The following is an 18,055-nucleotide window of genomic DNA, read 5'->3' as shown; positions in this document are numbered from 1 at the left end:
GGGGTTAACTGTTTTTTGTTTTTAAGAGGTTATTATTGGGGATTAATCAGTATCTGCCACGAGCTGCTCGCAGGATTGGTAGGCTAAAAAGAAAAAATAAATGTTGCTCATGATCTCACCCAAAAAACACTTCCTACCCCATAATTACGAGACAGAACTCTGCAGTAACGGAAATTTGCTCAGTCCTACAGGCTTTCTAATGTTTCTAATTCTCTTCCCCTTTTATAGGACACAAAATATCCTATAAGTATTCCCCTATATATATTTTAAGGATTAATATGCTCCTCCATATTATTGTAAACGTGAACACGGCTAGGACCCGTCAGGAATTTGAATTTCCTTCTGAGTAAACAAGGTTAAGTTCGGGCTGTTAGAGACACCCGCCGGAACTGAAATTGGAGGAACCAAGTGAAGACGGGTAGAAACAGCCGGTGGGAAGGCTAGGGGTGTAACGCGAAAACAATCATGTTGCCCGCTAGGAGGCCGCGTTTTGCTCTTATTGTTCCTGCGTCCCATTCCAAAGGGTCCGGCTGGAAACAATTCCGGATAGCTCAATTGCAAGCCAAGTAGGGACGGAGCGACGGTGGAAATGGCGTCTCCTGCGCGGGGTCACCACGTGTGGGTCGGATCCGAGACGGGGATTTTGAAAGGTAACGCGGGAGCACGGGTCCTGAGAAAAGCGAGGGAAATAGTTATGATTATGAATCAGTGGCGGGGAGAAAGAAGGATGGGTGGAAAGGTGGTTAGAGGCAGGCTCAGGACATTTGTAGAGTGGAGGAAGGAGGAGGGCTGGCTGAGACGGGAAGGAGAGGAGGATTCTGGGGAAAGGATGTTATACGGGATACATAGGGTTGCCAGGTTTCAGGAGTCGCCTGGAGATCTCCCGGCCTTAGAGTGGGTCCCCATACAACAGAGATCAGCCTCCATGGAAAAGATGGTTGTTTGAGAGGCTGGACCATATGGTGTTATACCCTGCTCAGTTGCCATCCTTCCCCAAACTCCGCCCTTCCCAGGAGTTTCCTGGCAACCCTAGACTAGCAGCCTTAGCCTGGGGGATCAGACTGGCTGCTGAGCAAACAGGATAGATATGTGGTGTAATCCAGTAGTAGGACACTGATGTATTTTGGGATACTTAGTGTTTGAGAGGGGATGTAAAGGGAGATATGTGGGGAAGCTTATGCAGGGGCGGTGTCTAGGTGAAAGACTTTGTGCTGTCGGATTTACAGCTGGCCTCTAAAGTTGTGCTGTTTTGCAATTGCTAGCAGGCTGTGAAAAACACACCTGTAATTCTTGCAAGTCAAGTATATATTACATGGAACAGCCATAGTGTCTTTTACTTTATAGAAAGGCTGGGAAAGCTGCAGATTTGCTCATTGAAGCATGGTCTTCTGCAGGTGCCAATCTGCAAATGGGCAAAATCAATAGCTGCCTGTACATATACCGTCTCTGTTGGTACTCCTCTCCTTGTGGAATGGCCTGCTTGAAGAGGGCAGGAAGTCTCCTATTTTCTGGGTTTTCCACAGTGGGGAGGCATTGTGCAGAATGATTCATAAAGTCACTTGGATAGCTTGCTGAAACTAGGATCCCACTATGTAATTTTGGCATCATTTAATGTGTCATAAGGAGCCTCTTGTGGCGCAGAGTGGTAAGGCAGCCGTCTGACAGCTTTGCCCATGAGGCTGGGAGTTCAATCCCAGCAGCCGGCTCAAGGTTGACTCAGCCTTCCATCCTTCCGAGGTCGGTAAAATGAGTACCCAGCTTGCTGGGGGGTAAACGGTAATGACTGGGGAAGGCACTGGCAAACCACCCCGTATTGACTCTGCCATGAATACGCTAGAGGGCGTCACCCCAAGGGTCAGACATGACCCAGTGCTTGCACAGGGGATACCTTTACCTTTACCTTTAATGTGTCATGGTAATTCTTATGATTTGCTTCAGTTCTGTTTTTTAGATTTCTGATTTGTTCTATAACTCTGATCCAGGGGTGGCCAGACTGGCTCTCCAGATGTCCGTGGACCACAATTCCCAAGATCCCCTGCCAGCATACATAGCAGGGGCTCATAGAAATTGTAGCCCATGGACATCTGGAGAGTCACAGTCTTGGGCATCCCTGCCCTAATCCTATTGCATTGTTTATTGAGCATCCCATCCTGTTGATTGTATTGACTCATTCTGTATAATTCACTTTGAGTGCCAACAAGAAAGACAGGCTATAATAATATAGATTAAAAACATATGAATCTGTGAGTGGCATGAGGGGGTCTGTTTCCTTGGCATGTTGGATTGTGCCAAATGCTTCCTGTCGTCCTATTTTCTTGTCTTCTAGTTAGCAATAGATTTGCTTCTCTTTTCCCCTTTTCTTTTAGGCATCAACCTACAGAAGAAGCAGGCTACAAACTATAAATTTGGGGATGCAGTGCTCAGTCGACATGAAGCTGTTACGGCCATGTGTTGGGGTGATCCTTACGAGTCCGAGGTGATGAGAATATAGAACCTGAGGAGCCATATCAGATCAGACCAAAGGTCCCTCTAATCCTTCACCCTGTCTCCCCCAGTGGCTAGTCATTTATCTCTGGGAGGCCCACAGCCTTGGCAAGAATGCAGCCCCTCTCTTCGGCTGTTGTATTTGGTGCCAGACTATCTTTGGACATGGCTCCCGAGCTAGTAGAGGGGAATGTGTGATGGCAGAAGATGGGATGGAGGGTGAAACAGCATGGTTGTAAGGGTTAGGTTGGACCTGGGAGACCCAGCTCAAATTCCCACGCTGCCATGGAAGCTTGTAGGATGACCTTGGGTCAGTTTCCTGCTCTCAGCTTAGCCTATTCTTTCTTTCTAATGTTTCTCATTCTCTTCCCTCCCCCTTTGTTTCCTTGCAGATCTACGTGGGATGTCTTGATGGATCGGTCAAGCTGTTTAGCACTGAGAAGGGCAAGTTTACGGAGTCACGGGACTGTCGAGAAGGCGAGGGGCCTTTCTGTGGCCTGGCTATGCTCGATGGGTGAGAATATGGAATCTTGTCCCTCCTTGCCCTCTTAACATGATGTTCTCACACTTGGCTGCTGCATCATCCTCACTTCCAAAAAGATGAGGACAGAACACAGCGGGTGCAGAAGAGAGGGATGAGGCTGATCAGGGTCTGGGAGACCAAGTCTTGTAAGGAGATGTTCAGGGTTTTAGGAATGTCAAGTCTGGAGAAGAGGCGTGTGTGTGTGTGTGGGGGGAACATGCTTACTCTCTTTAAGTATTTGAAAGGTGGTCACTTGGAGGAGGGCAGGGAGTTGTTCCTATAGGCAGCAGAGGAGAGGATTCAGAATTGTGGGTTGAAAGATACCAGCTGGATACTCGGTGGAACTCTTTTACAATCAGAGTAGTTCAGTAGTGGAATCGGCTGCCTAGGGTAGTGGTGAGCTCTCCCTCACCAGCAGCTTTTCACATACCAAAGAAGAGTGGGAGAAATGGAAGTGCCCCATCTGCTCTTATACCCAAAACTGGTGCTGCTGCATATGGTGTTGCCCAGGGTGGCTGATCGGGATTGTTGAGGTGTGAGCTTCTGGACTTTCTGCCAAGGATCTGAGAAAATTGCCTGGGCAAACGCTCCCTTGTCTCACTGGCTTGATTTCTCTCTCTATTGTTTGACTTCTGCAGTTCCCTCATCACCTGTGTTCAGTCTGGCTTGCTGAAGGTTTGGAGGGACGCTTCATCGGAAAACGTGAGCTCTTTTTGTGTGACATGTGCGAAGAGATGATGTGTATTGCAGGAGGGAGTTGGGGTCTTGGGGGATAGAAGATCAGGGACTCTCTTATCTGCAGAAATGAGATTGAACTGTTCTCTGGTAAGCCTTCTGTGGGGAGGGAGCCCCAGGCTCTGATGAGAAACAAAAGAAGAGGATAAGGCCTGTAAAACTGTACACAGCCGTGGTCCTTGCTTAAATTCCTGGCACTCTCTTTTGAGTGAGGAGGATGATTAGGAAGGTGGCATGCCAGGATTTTTTCCACCTTTGCCAGGCAAAACGACTAGCACCCTAATTGACCCCAGAAAACATACTCACAATGATCCATATGACAGTCACCTCTAGGTTAGATTACTGTAACTCTCTCTCTCTATGCAGGTCTGCCATAATCCGGAAACTGAAACTGGTACAAAATGTAGCAATGCTGGTCCTTACCAGGACATTGTGGAGGGCCCACATTTGACAACAGCTGCATTGGTAGCCAGTGGAATTCCAGATCAAATTTAAGGTCTTGGTTCAAACCTTTAAAGCTGTATGCAGTCTGGGCCCTGCGTATCTGAGGGACTGCTTTTCCCAGTATACCCCTAGAAGAAAACTACAATTTTCGATTGCCAACATGTTGGTGGTCCCTGGCCCGAAAGAAGTCCATCTGGCCTTGACCAGAGCCAGACCCTTTTTGGCCTTGAGACCAACCTGGTGGAATCATTGACCAACTGAAATCCGGATCCTGATGAAAGTATTCAAGTTCTGCAGAGCCTTCAAAAATGAACTCTTCCACCAGGCTTATGGTTGTGGCCGGAGTAGGAATAGTAGTAATAATTAGGGTTTTTTTATGCCTTGCTTTTCACTCCCCGAAAGAATGTCAACATCTGCTGACCACACCCCCCCCCCCAGACACCCCTTTCCACGGTCTGGACCCAGACTGACCTCCCACAGGATCATGTTTTGAAAGTTAAAGTCAGTGTTGTAACATGAATTATTATAATGCTGTTGCTCAATTTATAACCACTGTTATGAATGTTGTCGTCATGATTGATTGTGATGTATATCTTTACATTCTGTATAAACCACCTTGAGCCTTATGGGAGGGCAGTATAGAAATATAAGAAATAAAAATTAATAAAGTGGCCCCCAGTCGCTTTGAGAACAGTGCTAAGTCTGTGGGGAACCCGAAGTGGAAGGACAGGGTATCAAGCCCAGCTTGCCAGATTGGAGGCCTCCGCTCTTAACCACCACGTCAGGCTGGCTCTCATGTTCATTTGGAAGTCAGTCCCATTTTGGGATGGTATAGGATTGCAGTCTCTTGTGCTCTGTCATGAGCAACCAAACTAATAACATCTTACACATCCCTTGGGCCTGAAGTGGAGGATTCAGAGCGTTTCACATGCATTGCTTTCTTGGAAGGCAGACTAGTGTTGTTGTTGTTAGTTGTGAAGTCATGTCTGACCCATCGCGACCCCATGGACAATGATCCTCCAGGCCTTCCTGTCCTCTACCATTCCCCGGAGTCCATTTAAGTTTGCACCTACTGCTTCAGTGACTCCATCTAGCCGCCTCATTCTCTGTCGTCCCCTTCTTCTTTTGCCCTCGATCGCTCCCAGCATTAGGCTCTTCTCCAGGGAGTCCTTCCTTCTCATGAGGTGGCCAAAGTATTTGAGCTTCATCTTCAGGATCTGGCCTTCTAAGGAGCAGTCAGGGCTGATCTCCTCTAGGACTGACCGGTTTGTTCGCCTTGCAGTCCAAGGGACTCGCAAGAGTCTTCTCCAGCACCAGAGTTCAAAAGCCTCACAGCCATACATTGCAACCGGGAATACCATAGCCTTGACTAAATGCACTTTTGTTGTCAGTGTGATGTCACTAGTATTATCGCTCCGTATGATAGGCAGAGGGTCTGAGGGTGGTTTGCCAGAGGTCTGCCTTGTGAGTTTCAAACAGGAGATTTGAAACAGAAAACATCCAGGTCATCCCCTCAGCTGGCAAACTGCCCCAGCCTCTCCCTATAGTGGTGTTTAATATCTTTGCAGCTTTAAGGGTTGGAGAGCACGCTGCTTTGTTTAAAAGAAAGCTGAGATTTTCTGCAAGTCAGTTTCTGTATATTGTCTAGAATATCATGTAGTTCTACAGTAACTTACCAGTCTGGCTTCAGCCATTTCTATGCCAGCTGCTTTCTCTATTCTTGATGGAGAGTGTTGTTCTGATGCTTTTGTTTCTTGTGAAGCATTAAGAACAAGAGCGACTGTCCCAGTGTATGCTCAATTGGCTACCCAAGAACTTGTGAATTTAGGCAGATTGTGAGTGAGTGGGCAGAAGGGGTTGTGTCAGTGCTTGGCTCTTGTGGCTCTTTCTTCAATGCCCAGGGAAACGCTGATCGCTACTTTGGGACCAGGAGGTGAATTTCATCCAGGCCAGACTGGCCAGGGATTCTGATTTTGAGAGGCAGCATCACCTGCACATGGAATTGAGGTCCTTGTGGGTGGGCAGATAATTGTGAATGTTCTGCATTCTTCAGGGAATTGGACTAGATGACCCTGGAGGGTCTCTTCCAACTCTATGATTCTAAGAAGTAGTGCGATTCAGTTTGTTACATTCCCCACAATTACCTGCATTATAGGTAGAGCTCCAGGTGGGCCCGGGTGTGTGCCGCATGCGCCAGAACCCTGAACAGCTGCACCACGTGGCCACTGGTGGGAAGGAGAACTGCCTCAAGGTGTGGGATCTACACCAGCCACAGGAGCCTATCTTCAGAGCCAAAAACGTGAGTGTACCATTCATTGAAATAACTTAGGCTTGCTTTCCCTGGGATTATGCACAGAGGCTGAGTTTGTGCGTTTGCAATTCGTTCCTGGCAGAATGGCATTCACCACACTCCTTGCTTCATCAGAACATAAGAGAAGTCATGTTGGAGCAGGTTACCCAGTCCAACACTTTATCATACAGTGACCAAAGCCCAGTTGCCATCAGGAGGTCCACCAGCAGGGCCAGAAGTCAGAAGCCCTCCCACTGCCCCTCCCCCCCAGCACCAATTCCTTCTCTCTTGCAGGTGCGGAATGACTGGCTCGATCTGAGGGTGCTCATTTGGGACCGGGACATGCAGTTCCTTCCTGGATCTGAGAAAATCGTTACCTGCACTGGATATCACCAGGTAAATGCTCCCTCTGTGTTTTTATCTGATTCTCTAAGGGAGGAGAAGAGGAAATAGCTTTTCTTGCTTCTGTGTTGTGTTCTGTGTTCTGATTTCGCCTTTGCGCTGCCTTTTTACCCTCCCTAGGCAGCTGTTTCCAAGACATCTCAACATTCTACTCTTGTCTAACACATTCTGTATTGGCTGAATTGCTGTCTGTTTGCAACCAAAATAAATTGGTTCAGTGGGCGAGATTTATGCTGACAGACACGAAACACCTTGCTGGATCAGACCCAAGGTCCAAGTCCAGCATCTTATTGCCTACAGAGGTCAGGTAGATGCTGCCAGCATCTAGCGTTCAGAGGGAGTGTGCCTCTGGACACAGAGGTTTTATGTCACCGTCATAGCAGTAGCTTGACTTTTCTTCCATGAATCTTCCCAGTCTTCTTCTAAAGCTGTCTACCTTACTGGCCCATCTCTACATCTTATGGTAGTGAACTCCAGATATTCATTGCAGGTTGTACTGAACGCATGAAGCTGTCTGATACTGAATTAGACCCTTGGTCCATCAAGTTCAGTCTTGTCTACTCACATGAGCAGCCACTCCAGGTTCTCAGTAAAGAGGTCTTTCATATCACCCGCTACATGATCTTTTTCAACTGGAGATGCCAAGATCCAGTCTTGGATCTTCTGCAGATGCTCTACCACTGAGCCCCGAATGATAGAGAGCCAGCCTGGTGTAGCAATTAGAGGGCTGATCCAGGAACTGGGAGACCCCAGCTTCCATTTACCACAAACTTAGAATCATAGAGTTGGAGGGGATCTCCAGGGTCATCTAGTCCAACCCCTGCAGAATGCAGGAGACTTACACCTTTGCTGGGTCAGTCTCAGTTTTAGCCTAACCAACCTTACAGGGTTATTGTGAAGCTAAAATTGGGAAAACCAAACTGGGCATGCCCACCCTGGGCTCACTGGAGAAAGGTTGGTATAAAAATATGTTCTGTTGTTGATTTTCCTTTTCCTTGAATCGTCTGCTCACGGGCTTCATTGGATGACTTTGATCTTGGCTGACTAGCCCAGGCAGGAAAATCTGTGCAAGAACAGAATTCCCACCTACTCGTCTTCCCTCGGTTGCTCTTCTGCTTCCCAGGTCCGCCTTTATGACCCCAGCTCCCCACAGCGCCGCCCTGTCTTGGAGGCCACCTTCAGCGAGTATCCACTCACTGCCCTCTCGTTGACCCCTGACGCAAAGTGAGTCTCGACGCTTTCTCAAAATCTCAGCTCTTGGGAATGTGGGCAGGTGCCCACCTTTCTTCTGTTGGGTGAAACCTAAAGTTGCTTGACTGCTCAGGCCCTCTGCAGATAGGACCCACCATGTAACAGGGGGATGCTTTATGAACTCTAATTCCATTTCCTTTTCTGTCCTTGCAGCGCTGTCGTGGTGGGCAGCTCGCGAGGGGAAGTGGCAGTCATAGATCTGCGGCAAGGTAGGCACAAAGAGGGAGGCGAGATTTGGGGTCCAGTGAGGATCTGGAAGGAACGTTGTTGAGGTTGAAGGAGGGCTTAAGGAATGGTGGAAAGGGGCCAAGACTTTTATCTCCTGAAGTTTTTGGTTCCTGAGAGGGGGCAGGGTTTCAAAGCAACCTACTCAGGCAGATTTGATTTCTGCTATATAAGCTTATATGAATATGTTTGAGAGGGCCTGAGACTGAGCCAAACCATCTTTATCAGTATGGCCTTCTCTGTCAGTGGTTCAGAGATCTCGAGCAACTGAGTGGCCTCCAGGATTTTTTTAAAGGGTGTAAGCTTCGGCTCCTCTGCAGCTTGTAAGTTGCCTTCACCTGACATGGGCCGTTCGTCCATCTTTCAGCCAGTGCTGACTGTGCTGACTGGTGGTGGCTTTTCGAAGTCTTCTTCTCAGCACTTGGCATCCTGTGCCTGGAGGTGCAAGAGACTGAATCTAAAGTCGTCTGCATTCAGACAAGTGCACCCCTGCAGCGCTACAGCTAAGCCTTGAACGGTACATCAGTGTATGCATGGTTTGTCTTAGGAACTATTGGCATATGTGGTAGATACCGATCTCCTGGATAATTACATGGGAAAAGAACAGGCCGGGCCCTGGCTGCTCAAGCCTTTTTTTAGCCACAGGACCTTGCTTTCTTTAAAAAAATACGTATAGCCCTGGTATTCTGCTTATTGTGCATCTCTCTCTCTCTCTGGCAGGGAGGCTGGTGAAGTGCCTCAAGGGCTTTGCGGGGAGTGTCCGCGCCATCCAGTGTCACCCGACGCTCCCACTGGTGGCCTCGTGTGGGCTGGACCGCTTCCTTCGTGTGCACCACCTTCACCATAAGCGCTTGGAGCATAAGGTGAGGAGGAGCTTTGTAGGAAGATGGGGATGAGGAAACTGTTGGTGATGGTGACAGCAACAGAGAGTGGTGCTTGAGACCTTTTGCTGATAAAGGGCACCAAAAAGGTTAGGATGCTCTGCCCCCAGCATAAAGGTCAAAAGTTTGGTGTCTTTGTATCCAACCACAACGTGGATTCTATGCTAATTTTGAAGAGGAGGAGAAGAGCTGGTTTTTATACTCTGCTTTCCACTACCCAAAGGAGCCTCAAATCAGCTTACAATCGCCTTTCCCTTCCTTTCCCCACAACAGACACCCTATGAGGTGAGTGGGGCTGAGAGAGCTCTGACAAAACTGCTCTGTGAGAATAGCTCTGACAGGACTGTGACTAGGCCAAGGTCACCCAACTGGCTGCATTTGGAGGAGTGGGGGATCAAACCTGGCTCTCCAGATTAAGAAACTACCACCACTGTTAACCACTACACCAAACTCATACATTGTTCCATCACATCCCAGATTTTGAAGTATAGCCTGTAATTACTGTTATCAGCGTACTAGTGGGGGGAAAGAAAACCCTGCTGCAGATCCAATCTGGGATGCAAGGATTACAAGAAAACCCCTGTAAACAGAGTACATGTCCAGGTTCCTCAAAATAAAGCGCATGAAGCATTGCAGGTTACCAAAGCAGCTCCAGTGGGTGCTCCTAGGCCATTACTAGAAAGTGTTGGAAACCAGGCATCCTTGCTTCCCACTACCCAACTGGTGAAAGGTGCTTTGGGTCCTCAATCTGCTTTTTTTCAGAAATAAATCAGGCTTGGACTTTTGCAGGAGGGGACGCTTCTAGCTGCAGCAGTAACTATACAGTTTATGCTTATAAAACGGAGATCTCATTTACCCGTTTTTCACTCCTGATGCCGAGACACTGCTGGCCCTCACAACTATCAGGAGGGCAGTGACCCCCGAGGCCCATCTGCAGAGGAGGTTGGGAAGGTTTTTTCCAAAAACATTCCTTTGTAAATGTCTTAGGAATGCATGTGCACCATTTTAAAAGTAACATGGTTTTTTAATGGTTTTAATTATGGGTTTTATTGCAATTTTTATCTTGTAAACTGCCGTGAGCCTAAGGGAACGGTGGTATAAAAGTCTAATAAATAAATAAATAAAACATATTGCCTAACCGTTGTACAATGGAAAAATAACAGGTGTCCGTGACAGCAAAATACCTTTATTCCCCTAGCTTCTATAGTCAGTTCTCTATTTGCAGATGCCCTTATCTGGCTGTGCCTATCTCCCCATCAGAGCCCCGAAATAAGATTATTCTGATACACTCTTTGTGTGACTACCCTTGAAGACTATCCAGACATTTGAGCTGGTTCAGAATGCAGCAACATTTTACGGTTATTGAGGGCCAGCAATAGGGTCAGGGTACTTCTATTTTGATACTTGTTCACTGGCTGCCTGTACATTTTCTGTGCCATCAGGAGAACAAGATCACGAACATTTCTTACTATGGTACCATAAGAACTGGAAAACTGTTCAGTTTAAAAAAATTAAATCCAAAAGTCCCTGTTTTAGATGGTGTATGTGCATGCACCCCTGGCCTCTGCTTCCCCCAAGCATCCTAACACCGTTTCCGTGCTCATTTCAGGTCTATCTGAAATCTCGGTTGAACTGTCTCCTGCTGACCAGCCGAGAAAAGTGGGAGGTGAGTCAAAAAGCTGCGGAGATCTTGGAGCCCTCTGTTATCACACTGCAGGTGTCACCTTCCCAGATGTGTCTAGGGTAAAGTGTAGAGTTAAATGTTTTGGATAACCAAAGAAAGCCAGGTGAGTGGCTGGGTTAGTTTGGAGCAGCAGAGCCCAGTAACACTTTTAAGACCAACAGTTTTTTATTCCTGGTAGAAATGTGTGTGGACATTAAAGCCGAAATAAAAGTTCACTGATCTTAAAGGTGCCACCTCAAACTGAGGGAGCGCTTGTCTCTTTATGCCCCTCCCAGGGCTCTTTGCTCTGTGGGCTAGAAAATGCTGGTGGCCTTGACCTCTGGAGGCATGCTTGGCCTTTTTGGTCCTGGACCCAACCTGGTGGAATGAGCCCCCGGAAGAGCTGAGGCCATGATGGAGAGTTCTGCAGGGCCTGCAAGATGGAACTCTTCCTCCAGACATTTGGTTGAGGCCAGGCTAAGGAAGATCTGGGGCCCTCTCCTAGAGGCCCTTCAGATTCCTGACCATCTAAGCAGGTGACCTCTCCTGAGATAAGCAGGCAGTGTACGCTGGGTCTGGCCTGGTGGCCTGGGAGGGAATAGATGGGATTTTGCTGCTAACACGGGTATCTATTTTGTTATTCTATTTCATGGGTTTTTAAGGTGACCAGTTTTTAACATTGGTAAAACAGGGCACCATTGACCTGGGGGGGTTCTTCATTAAAAATTTGGTCTATATGGAGCAACAAAAAGTTTCATAGAATGCAAAAATAGTATTGTAATATATATATATTTTACTTGCAACATAAGTACAATTTGACAGGTGCCCCCAGATGACCCTCCAAAAGTGGGACCTTAGTTTTATTGTAAACTGCTGCAAGCCATCTTAATCTGGGAGTGGTGGTGAATAAATTTATATAAATCAACTTTGTTCCAAAGAAAGAACGTTTTCTATGATGTTTCTTAATGGGCTTCCGAAGCGGGCTGCTGATGAACTGAACCCAAAAACGTGGTCCGATGCAAACTGATCCCCGATCCGCTTTATACCCCTTCCCAGAACGAGGGCCCTGACTCTTCCACCGAGCTCCAGAGTGACGTGAAGGAGGAGGAGGACGACGAGATCTGGAACTCCATGGAAGTGGTGGCCACCAAGCGGAAAGCGGAGACACAGCCGAGCTCCGAGTTGGGAAACAAAGAGCCCTGCAAGGACAAGCCCTTGAAAAAGAAGAAAATTAGAAAAGCCGAATCCTGAGTGGGGTTGGAGCAGTTGCAGGAGCGATTACTGTCTTAAACATGGAGCTGCCGCTGCGTGTGGCTCTCAGACTTGGGAGGATATGGGAATAGGACACGTCTGCTGATAAGGCAGAGAAGAGATAAAAGAACTCCAGCTATCCTTCTCTGCTATGCAGGAAAACCTTTGCAGTGGGACGGCTTTTTATAAAGATTCTTGCTCAGCCTCTTGAGCTTTAAGGCCTTTGTATGTCAGGAAAGAGACGCCTGCAAACCAAGCCTTCCTCTGTAGACTTGGCCCTCCCCAAAAGAGCCTAACATTTTCCCTTTGGCTGCTGTGCAGCTCTGTCCAGTGTTCAATAAAAATGCCTGTCTGTATGATTCAGTTTGCATATTAGCCCTTTTGACTGCTTATTAGGCAAAGGGTAGGTTTTGGTTCGTCTTGCCATCAAATCACGGCTGCCTCGTAAGGTTTTTGCAGCAAGAGACATTCGGAGGTGGTTTGCCATTGCCTGCTTCTGTCCCGCAACCGTAGGCTAACTTGGTAGTCTTCTGGGTAGCTTTGTGTGTGAACAAGATCTTGGCATCCGGGAGGGCTGCCAACTACATAGGAGCACTCGGTGTGATGCAGCAGCAAAAAAGGCAAATGCAGTCATTGAGTATATTAACAGAGGCATACCACCCAAATTATAAGATGTCATAGTCCTGCTATACACTGCATTGGTTAGGCTGAAGTACTGTGTACAGCTGGGGAGGCCTCTCTTCACCAAAAAGGTGGACAGAATGCAGCGGGTGCAGAAGAGAGTAATGAGGTGTTTGGGGTTTGGAGACCAAGACATATGAGGAAAGGTTGGGGGAGCTTGGTTTGCTTAGCCTGGAGAGGGGATCTGATAGCCATCTTCAAGTATTTAAAAGGCTGCCACATAGAGGATGGAGCAGAGTTGTTCTCTCTTGCCCCAGAGGGACGGACCAAAACGATTGGGATGAAATTAATTCTAAAGAAATTCCGTCTAAACATCCGGAAGAAGTTCCTGCCAGTTAGAGCGGTTTCTCTGGAACAGGCTTCCTCGGGAGGTGGAGGGTTCTCCATCTTTGGAGATTTTTAAACAGAGGCTGGATAGCCATCTGACGGAGAGGCTGATTCTGTGAAGGTTCAAAGGGGTGGCAGGTTACAGTGTGATAGGGTTGTGAGCATCCTGTATAGTGTGGGGGCCAATGCTGGCAGGGGCTCATGGGAATTGTAGTCCATGGGAGGGCTGCAGTTTGACTACCCCTGATCTAAGGAATTCTAAAAGCCACAGGCTAGTATTAGGGACTGTTTTTGACCGCTGCCTCCTGAAATAACCCACCACACAGGATTGTCCTAAGGAACGCTTGTTGTAAATTGAAGCACATCTCCCTTATTTGGTTCAAAAGTTGGACAAAGCAACTTTTCTAACAGCCCCAAATACATGATCTCCCAATAACTATCCCACCCTTTCTCAACTTTTTTTTAATCGTTAAGAACCCCCTGAAACAGTCTTCAGGCTCCCTTGTGGCACCCTTGTGCAGAATATATGGTCACATCACCTGATGTTTAACAATTAAAAAAAAAATACTTAAGAGTTACTTTAATTCCCACCCCTTCCAGAAACCCAAAACCTCAGGGTTTCACGAAACTCTGCTTGAGGAAGTCTCATCTAGCCCCTCTCCACCGTTTGCTTGCATTTTGAAAAACTCCCTTTCCTCCTTCCTTTCCTCCCCACCCCAAATTCACCTTCAAGGATGTACAAAAAGGAGCCTTAGCGCCGTTCTTCCAGGAAGTCCCTTGGCTCGAGTCCAGAAAAGCGGCGTATAAATAAACGAACAAATCATTTTACTCCAAGCTGCATTTGTGGGGACGGCCGCTGCGGGCCGATTTCCCTCCCCACCCTCCCGGGAGATCTCCCGCTGTCATCTGGAGGACCTGCCGCATGACCTCACAAAGCGGCCAGGCGGCGGGTCGACCCCCTTGGGCTGCCCGGCTCGGCCAGGCGCCTCGGGCGATGGGCTGCGCGCACTCCACCGAGTCACTTTCCACCCAGACGGATGAGGATTCGGAGGCCGCGCCCGACCCCGCCGAGCCCAGCAAGCGGAAAGGTGAGGCGGGACCCGCAGGGCAGGAACGCCGCCAAGCGCTGCCCGCAGATGCACGGCGTCCCCGGCACGTGGAGCCCGGGTGAAGGGGCGGGGCTTTCTTCCAGCCTTTCTGCCGGCGGGGAGGGCGTGGCTAAAGAGGCCGGCTGACGGGGCGGGGTTTACGGGAAAGGGGAGGGTCCCGGGTTGCTCTAGGCGCGCGCGGGTGGGGGGAATTGCACCGGAGCCGTATAATCGCCCTGCAAAGAGGGGGTGATACCTGCATAGGTGCGTCAGTCATAAAACACACCTTTTAATTGAGGGGGATAGGGCTGCCATTCTCCAGGTGGTGACTGGAGATCTCCTGGGAGCACAACTGTTCTCCGGGCAACAGTGGCTGCTTTGGAAGGTGGCATCTGTGGCGTTATATCCAATGGGTGGAGTCTTTTCTGGTTTGCTGGGCACTACCTCGTTGACTCCCCTTGTTGCTATGTCCTTATGGGTTTTATTATTGGCTGGCCTAGGTTTTTGTGGGATCAACATTCCCTAGGCTGAAATATGATTGCGTAGATGGGAAGCAATGGGTTAAAACAATGTTGAGTGAGAAAGACCCATCAACTATTTTGGGGGATAGCCAAAATTTTATTGGCCATTTAAGAGTAAATCTCCCATTGGTGCAGACAGTTGGTATCAAATAAGGTACCGTTACTGTCCTCCTATATGCCCTTGTCTGTGCATTTTATTCATTATTAATTTAATTTTTATGACAATAAAAGTTATCTGATTTTTATACCCCGCATTATACCCTGTTGAATCTACGGCATTATACCCCGTTGAAATCATTCTCTTCAGCCAGTGGCATTATCTCACTGACCCTCCTTTTTGCTTTGTCCTTCAGGGTTCTACTAATGGTTGTTTTTAATTGTTTTATACATGTGTGTTTAGAGCTTGATTTAATTAGGGCTTCCAGCTCCTGGTTATGAAATATCTGGAGGGAAGGGTTTATTTAAGGTGTCATAGAATGCACCTTCCAAAGCAGCCATCTTCTCCAGGTGAGCTCATCTCTGTCACCTGGAGAGCAATTGTAATCCCAGGAGATTGTAATCACCTGGAGTATTGTGTGCAATTCTGGAAGCCTCACTTCAAGAAGGATGTGGATAAAATTGAAAAGGTACAGAGGAGAGTGACAAGGATGATCTGGGGCCAAGGGACCAAGCCCTATGAAGATAGGTTGAGGGACTTGGGAATGTTCAGCCTGGAGAAAAGGAGGTTGAGAGGGGACATGATAGCCCTCTTTAAATATTTGAAAGGTTGTCACTTGGAGGAGGGCAGGATGCTGTTCCCGTTGGCTGCAGAGGAAAGGACACACAGTAATGAGTTTAAACTACAACGATACAGGCTAGATATCAGGGGGGGGGGGGAATTCACAGTCAGAGTAGTTCAGCAGTGGAATAGGCTGCCTAAGGAGGTGGTGAGCCCCCCCCTCACTGGCAGTCTTCAAGCAAAGGTTGGATACACACTTTTCTTGGATGCTTAGGGCTGATCCTGCTTTGAACAGGGGGTTGGACTACATGGCCTGTATGGCCCCTTCCAACTCTATGATTCTATTAGATCTCCAGCTGTCATCTGGAGGACCTGTCAATAGTTGTGAAGCATGTGTGCATAGAAGCTGACAGACTGGCCATGCTGAAGTAGTGGCCTGCCTATGTACCTCCCTCACAGGGTGTCTGTTGTGGGGAGAGGAAAGGCAAGGTGATTGTAAGCCGCTTTGAGACTCCTGATAGAGAAAATAAGGTATAGAAGAAGCACTCTTCTTCTTCTATACCTTATAGTTCAAATTGAGCGTTATTTAATAATAATGTAAATGGCTTATTTAAATAATGGCTTATTTTCCGGTCTCTAACCACTATGTACGTGTTAGATTAAAATATCATTAGGGATTCTGTGGCATCTAGGAGTAACTGAGAGGCCTTCAATGTCCATTTAAGTCAATTTGCTTAGAAGGATGTAATGCTGTTTAGGATTGTTAGCTGCTCAGTTGATCCACCGAGGACAGGGGCAGAGGTGCTTTCAAGATGGTGCTGTTTTCCTAAAGCACCTTTCTTGTCCAAAGCAATGTCAGTGGAGCTAAAGTTGCCAGCCTCCAGGTGGGTCACGGAGACTTCCTAGAATTAGCTGGTTTCCCGATGGCCGAGATCAGTTCTCCTGGAGAAAATGGCTGCTTTGGAGGGTGGACTCTAAGGCATTATGAAGTCCCTCCCTTCCCATATCTCCAGGAATTCCTCACAACCTAAAGCACAACTGCGGTAGGAAATCGGAGACAATGTAGATCCCCGGCCTTTCTGAACCTGCAAGTACCTCTAGAATTCTGACACACCTGTTTCTTTTTTTTTGTATGATTCTATAATCATAGAGATTATATTATATGACTAGTAATCAAGCCCATTGCAGTTCTAAATGCAATGGGCGCTAGCAGTGAGAGTGGGTTTGGGGGGGGGGACTACCTGCAGTCTTTGGGCGGGCTTTGAAAGGGGAGAAGGGGGAAGGGTAAGGGACATGCTCCCACCCCACCCCCCCGAAAAGCGGTGCCGCGGTCCTCCCTCCCAAGGCGAGTCAGAACCCCAGGTCCACTCACCGCCCTCGCGCTGGTCCTGGCTGGTCTCTGCTGTTTGTCTTCGGCCATTGCACTTCCTGGTTCGTGGGGCTCCGTTGGGTGGCGGGACCTCCCCCGAGCGGCGGTTCTTTTTTTGTAGCTTGCAGGAGTCCAGGGGTTACCCCAGGCGGCGGCCTGATGCGGCGAGAGGCGCTTTGCGCCTCTGGCCGCGTCAGGCCGCCGGGCAGGGAGCCCCCGGCAGCCGCGCTCAGCGCGACTGCCGGGGGCTCCCTCAGGCGGTAGCCTGACGCGGCGAGAGGCGCTTTGCGCGTCCCGCCGCGTCAGGCCGGGAGCAACTGTGAGCCGCGCTGTGCGCGGCTCGCAGTTCCTGGGGCTGGCGATCGGAGGGACCAATCGGCAGGCACTTCGCGCCTGCCGATTGGTCCCTCCGATTGTCTGTCATGAGGAAGGGTCCAATCTGGACCCTTCCTCATCCCGCCCCAGGACCCCTTACTGTTTTATTTAGTCTGTGGCGCCCGTGGCGCCACGGGCGGTTTACAGATTCTATAATCACAGAGCCTCTTGTGGCGCAGGGTGGTAAGGCAGCCAACATGCTGTCTGAAGCTCTGACCATGAGGCTGGGAGTTCGATCCCAGCAGCCAGCTCTAGGTTGACTCAGCCTTCCATCTTTCTGAGGTTGGTAAAATGTGTACCCAGCTTGCTGGAAGGTAAAATGGTAGTGACTGGGGAAGGGAATGGCAAACTACCCTGTACTGAGTCTGCCAAGAAAACGCTAGAGGGCGTCACCCCAAGGGTCAGACATTACTTTGGTGCTTGCACAGGGGACACCTTTACCTTTACCTTATAATCCTCCTTTGCAGGAAAGAAAATTCTTAGTCCAAACATCCACAACACTCCTGAACAGAAATCTGTGGAGCTGAAGCCCCCGAACGAGCGGTCAGAAAACACAACGATCCGCGTGATTTGGAGACGTGTTTCTATCTTTGGTGGCCGGCGTGACTCTTCAAAAAGCTGCAAGACCCTGGAGGAAGAATTGCCTGGACCCGGTGAAAACTCTCTGGTACCTCCAGGGATGTCCTCCAACACTTAGGCCATGGGAACAAATTCTTTGAGCAGAGAGAAAACCTGGACAGAGAGAATAGGCTGGACTAGGGCAGCGCTGTACTAAAATGTGGGCAGTCTTATAGCTATGCAGAATAAACGAACTATGTTCTGTTAAA

General features: G+C 48.6%; 2 protein-coding genes across 2 annotated transcripts; both read left to right on the top strand.

Annotated features, from left to right (window-relative positions):
* Positions 1 to 502: 502 nt before the first annotated feature.
* On the top strand, positions 503 to 12,519 carry WDR74 (WD repeat domain 74). The gene is made up of 11 exons (XM_077324348.1): positions 503 to 650; positions 2,367 to 2,476; positions 2,877 to 2,998; positions 3,646 to 3,709; positions 6,342 to 6,485; positions 6,771 to 6,872; positions 8,002 to 8,102; positions 8,283 to 8,338; positions 9,075 to 9,217; positions 10,845 to 10,901; positions 11,955 to 12,519. The coding sequence occupies exons 1-11, from the start codon at positions 590 to 592 to the stop codon at positions 12,147 to 12,149; spliced, it is 1,155 nt and encodes a 384-aa protein (XP_077180463.1). The 5' UTR covers positions 503 to 589; the 3' UTR covers positions 12,150 to 12,519.
* Positions 12,520 to 14,095: 1,576 nt separating this feature from the next.
* On the top strand, positions 14,096 to 18,055 carry LOC143832391 (uncharacterized). Its single transcript, XM_077326783.1, has 2 exons — positions 14,096 to 14,245; positions 17,696 to 18,055. The coding sequence occupies exons 1-2, from the start codon at positions 14,152 to 14,154 to the stop codon at positions 17,923 to 17,925; spliced, it is 324 nt and encodes a 107-aa protein (XP_077182898.1). The 5' UTR covers positions 14,096 to 14,151; the 3' UTR covers positions 17,926 to 18,055.

Source organism: Paroedura picta, chromosome 1, assembly GCF_049243985.1.
Source record: "Paroedura picta isolate Pp20150507F chromosome 1, Ppicta_v3.0, whole genome shotgun sequence".
NCBI classification, from domain to species: Eukaryota; Metazoa; Chordata; class Lepidosauria; order Squamata; family Gekkonidae; genus Paroedura; species Paroedura picta.
This window is presented reverse-complemented; position numbering and strand designations above follow the sequence as displayed.

Coding starts and splice junctions, on each gene's coding strand:
- WDR74 (XM_077324348.1), top strand. CDS start 590: ATGGCGTCTCCTGCGCGGGGTCACCACGTGTGGGTCGGATCCGAGACG. Junction 6,486..6,770: donor CTATCTTCAGAGCCAAAAAC/GTGAGTGTACCA, acceptor TCTCTCTTGCAG/GTGCGGAATGACTGGCTCGA. Junction 6,873..8,001: donor CCTGCACTGGATATCACCAG/GTAAATGCTCCC, acceptor TCTGCTTCCCAG/GTCCGCCTTTATGACCCCAG.
- LOC143832391 (XM_077326783.1), top strand. CDS start 14,152: ATGGGCTGCGCGCACTCCACCGAGTCACTTTCCACCCAGACGGATGAG. Junction 14,246..17,695: donor CGAGCCCAGCAAGCGGAAAG/GTGAGGCGGGAC, acceptor CCTCCTTTGCAG/GAAAGAAAATTCTTAGTCCA.